Source organism: Halyomorpha halys, unplaced genomic scaffold (assembly GCF_000696795.3).
Source record: "Halyomorpha halys isolate HHAL.00 unplaced genomic scaffold, Hhal_1.1 Scaffold744.1, whole genome shotgun sequence".
Classification (NCBI taxonomy): Eukaryota; Metazoa; Arthropoda; class Insecta; order Hemiptera; family Pentatomidae; genus Halyomorpha; species Halyomorpha halys.
The window spans coordinates 117,103-121,223 of record NW_027105596.1 but is presented as its reverse complement, the minus strand read 5'-3'; the positions used below and the strand labels follow the sequence as shown (position 1 = coordinate 121,223).

General features: G+C 30.3%; 1 protein-coding gene across 4 annotated transcripts in view; it reads left to right on the top strand.

The window, feature by feature from the left end:
- The first annotated feature begins 736 nt into the window (after window positions 1-736).
- The window catches only part of wwk (white walker), a 71,149-nt gene continuing 67,764 nt past the window's right edge, over window positions 737-4,121 (top strand). For 2 of the 4 annotated variants that reach the window (XM_067052350.1, XM_014428706.3), the window contains exons 1-2: window positions 737-916; window positions 999-1,226. In XM_067052350.1, the coding sequence (XP_066908451.1) occupies window positions 1,103-1,226 (124 nt within the window). In that variant the 5' untranslated portion in view covers window positions 737-916; window positions 999-1,102. The remainder of the gene's footprint in view (window positions 917-998; window positions 1,227-4,121) is intronic. The other 2 variants (XM_014428709.3, XM_014428707.3) reach the window with 2 other exon arrangements.

Here is a 4,121-nt window from a genome sequence, read left to right as displayed (position 1 = left end):
GGTGCCTCGGAGACCTTAATACACCATGCAACCGTAGACAAAGTTGGGGGAATATGATACAGGATGCTTGGAGTCTAAGTGTAAATTTGCAGCGTCTAACCTTTTTTTTTTTTTTTTTAGTTTGCCCTAGCGCTAATGAGATCAAGGTTTTATTGAACCTTGAAAAACATTATAAAAAGGTTCAAAAGTTGAAAAGGATAAATAGATTTCGAGAATTGTAGGTTTACGAATGTCGATAATATAGAAGCTGAACAGAAGAGGGGATATGCTTGAACCCTGGGCTATACCTGAGAACTGATTAGATAGGATGATAAATATTAATATGAAATAGCTGTTTGGATACATTGGTGGAGGAAATATTCAAACCAATAGACAGAGTGGTTGGAAAAGGATAAAATGTTTTTCTTAGAAATTTATTGTGTTGGACTCTTCAATTTCTCTTAACTACTAATATTTTGTTGTTAATTCAATTAGTTTTTTTTGCAACTGAGTACATTTTGTATTCCAAAAAATTTAGAAATATTTTATGTGTGATGTTTATTATTGTTTATGTGTGTTAGTTATCTAAATACTGTCAACCTGATGACAAATTCGATGTTTTTTAAACTTTTAATAAAATATAATAATAATAACGGGACATCAACCTTAGACTGTAGGCATCATTAAATTATATATATTTATAGAAACTTAATTTCTTTTTGTTAAATTTTATTCAATATTATTGATTTGTTAAATTACTGTTTTACACAATTTGCAACATAACCTGGCCTGTCCTGGTTTTCAATTGTTATGGGTCTTCCGTATCCCTCTAAAAAATGTATTTGATGTTGTTCAATGTTTGAAATTTTTACCACTATAAGTAATGTCTTATGGCTGACATATTTAAAATAAGGTGTTTTTGCCCTTCAATATATTGGTAAATAAAATTATTATTTTCAATGTGTTTTTGTTATTTACCATACGCTGATGAATTTTGACACTTTTTGCATTGTCTTCAGCTAAACCTCCTAGCCTGTTTAAGGCTTGAGAGTTGAGGATGATGTAGCTGTTCAGTGAATATAAATGTAAAATCCCTCAGTTTTCTATACTCCATTGATATAGGATGGCAGAAGATTCTAATGTAAGTAAAGATGGGACTGACCAAAATGGACTGCAAATTTCCACTGATGAGTCTTTGGACAAGAACAGGAATATTCTTGATTCTGCTAAGAAAGCACTTAATTCAGGTTTGACTTTTAAGTGTTAGTATGCCCATAGATTTTTTTTTTCATTTCTTTCTAATCAATATTACTTTGTTATGATAAAAGTTAGAATGTTTAAAAATTTAGTCTCTTCTAGTTAAAAACTCTAACAATACATATTTTTCAAAGAATTGCTAATATCGAAACACCTGATTTTGTTGCCAATTAATTATCGAAATGATAATCAAACATTTTACCTCTATTAACTGCATTATATTTTCAATTTAATTCATATTTTCTCAAATTATTTAAGTTTAAGTAAAGAGTATGCTGTTTACTTTATATGAGGAGGATGGCTCTCAACTGACATCTTTCTTATTAGGCTTGCTGATGGTTTCAAAGTAGTGGTTTAATTACTACAATAATTTCACTTACATAATTATTTTTAGTGATTTTAAAATTAACTTAATTTTAATAAGATACCATTGATAGTTCTAGTAGAATTTATAGCTATACCATTATAGCTAGAATCTACTAAAAGAGTGGTATAGCATTCACTGTGAGAAGCACAAGAAAATGATCAGATCTTATGTCTCAAATTTTTCTTTGTACCCAGTATTTACTGGTGAAGAGTATTTACTCTTCTTATCGATCAAATCACTGGCTGAGGATGGTTCAGGCTGATTAAGGTTGTGAAAATTGTAAAGGTTGTTCTAAAATTAAAAAAAAAAAACATACCTTGAAGGAGTTAGTACTTCCTACCATTTCATCAATAAATAATAATAGATCAGTTAAAGAGGAGATTATTGGTCTAGAATTTATAAAACTTTGAGGTTTACAGTAGAAGAAAATGATACCGTCGCTAAATTGTGGCAAGAAAAGACATCAGCTGCTGAGTAGAGTATCAGAGTTACCTTTCACTTTATAAGAAGTATAAGCTACTTCTTTAGAATTATAGGTTTTGAATGTTACTAATGAGATATTTTCTACTATTAATGCAAATTGGTTCAATATATTTTCTTTGTGTATAGGATTTGTATGCAAAGTTCATAAACTCTATATCTAGTTTATATTCCGTGGTTTCATATTTTACAATATTTTTATCTTGTTCTCATTTAGCCCTGATGAAGCTTTGTAAAGTTGTGCAAAATGGTTACTACTAACTGTTACGGTAATTTTCTTGGAAAATCATTGATTGACCTTGTGTAATTAATAAAATGAAGATGGTCCTTATGTAGTATAACTCAAATAGTAAATAAACTATTGATTATGAGCCAACATTTTGCCCCACTTTGCTGGGCTTCATCAGGGCTAAAAAAGATACAAAAAATTAAATTATGTAACCAACTAAGAGAATAAGATAATATGAACTAAAAGTGAAGTAAGGTGTGATAAAAAATGATTTATAAATATAAAATGAAAATTTATATAAAAATGAACAAAGAAAATAAAAATAAGATATACAGTGAAATGTAAAAATAAACAAGAAATACAAAAAATTATTTGACATAATGAAAATGGGATTATTTCCATATTATCAGGTAAAACAGTAGATAAAAAAAGAGATAAAAATACAGTACACACTAAAAGACAGGAAATAAGGATAAAATAAAAGTCTAGAAAAAAGGAAAATAGGGCACCCACCTCTCGAAATGAAGAAAAGCTAATAAGGCTTTAGTTGGGTTCAAGTTATCAACATGGTAGAGGAGTGGGGGAATTTAATGGTTAACTAATCACATTGCATTTGAAAGTGAAAAATATACATGAAACAGTACTGAAATAAGGTAATATATGGGAATATATAATATAGGAGAGTGGTATAAGTTAAGCACTAAAAGGACTTTAAGACTTCTGTAAGGATTGAGGACAAGGAAGAGCTTGCCAACATATTTCTTAACAAAAATTATATTGTCAGAAAATAAAGAAATTATGGAGATGAGGAGGTCATTGAGGACTATATTAGAAATTTCAGGAGCAAGGCAGTTTCCCATGGCAAGGCTAGAAATTCAATTACAATCAATTGTAAAGAACTATTTCATTGGATTGTAATAGTTCTTTAAGGTGCACCTTCCTAAGAACTATTACAATTTTTTAATATCCCTGACAACTTCATCTTAACTTCATTTGATATTTTTACAGACATCCCCACTAACAAAGCCATTTATATTGTACAGAAATACTGAACTGTTATTGAATATCATACCACTCTTAATCTCACCTCATTTCTTGAATCTTGAATCTAGTAGTCCGGGGTCATCTATCCAAGTACTGACCACACTCGGTGTTTGATTACCTATTGCAAGTGGCTTAGTCCCAATGGCAATGCTGGCGCATTATATATATTGTAATATGCTCTTTTTTAGTAAATAGTATATTTCGATGTATAAAGGGTTTTTAATATGTTTTATTTTATGTATCATTTTAATATTGTTATTTGTTATTTTAAATCAAAAAGCAAGCTAACCAGTTTTCTTTGTCTAAAAGAAACACGCTGTTTAAAAACAAGAAAGATGGCGGTGCGCGTCCTTCCAAAGTGTTCGTTGGGTTGGTTGTGTTAAGATGGACTGAAGTTTTTCAACCTTTGTTGTTTCTATACAGTAATTATAGAAAAAGAAAAATCAAAGAAGAAATAGAAAAACATAACAATTGTCAATAGACTGTTCGCATCACAAACCATAGCAAGTAAAGCGGAGCGATTGTATCACAATCGATTATTTTGGATTGATCAGTAAACATCGAAGATAGAGGAGAGATTCATTCGTTGTTGGGGCCCAGAAGAGAAAGGATGTCTTCAGGATGAGGAGGTCCTCATCAATTTCTGTCAAGAAGGAAGCCATTTTGGACGCTAGGACAGAACAATAGAAACAAAGAAGATACCTGGGATCATCATAGGAAGATCGTGAACTTGGTTAGTTTTGCTATACATAAAAATAGATTCAT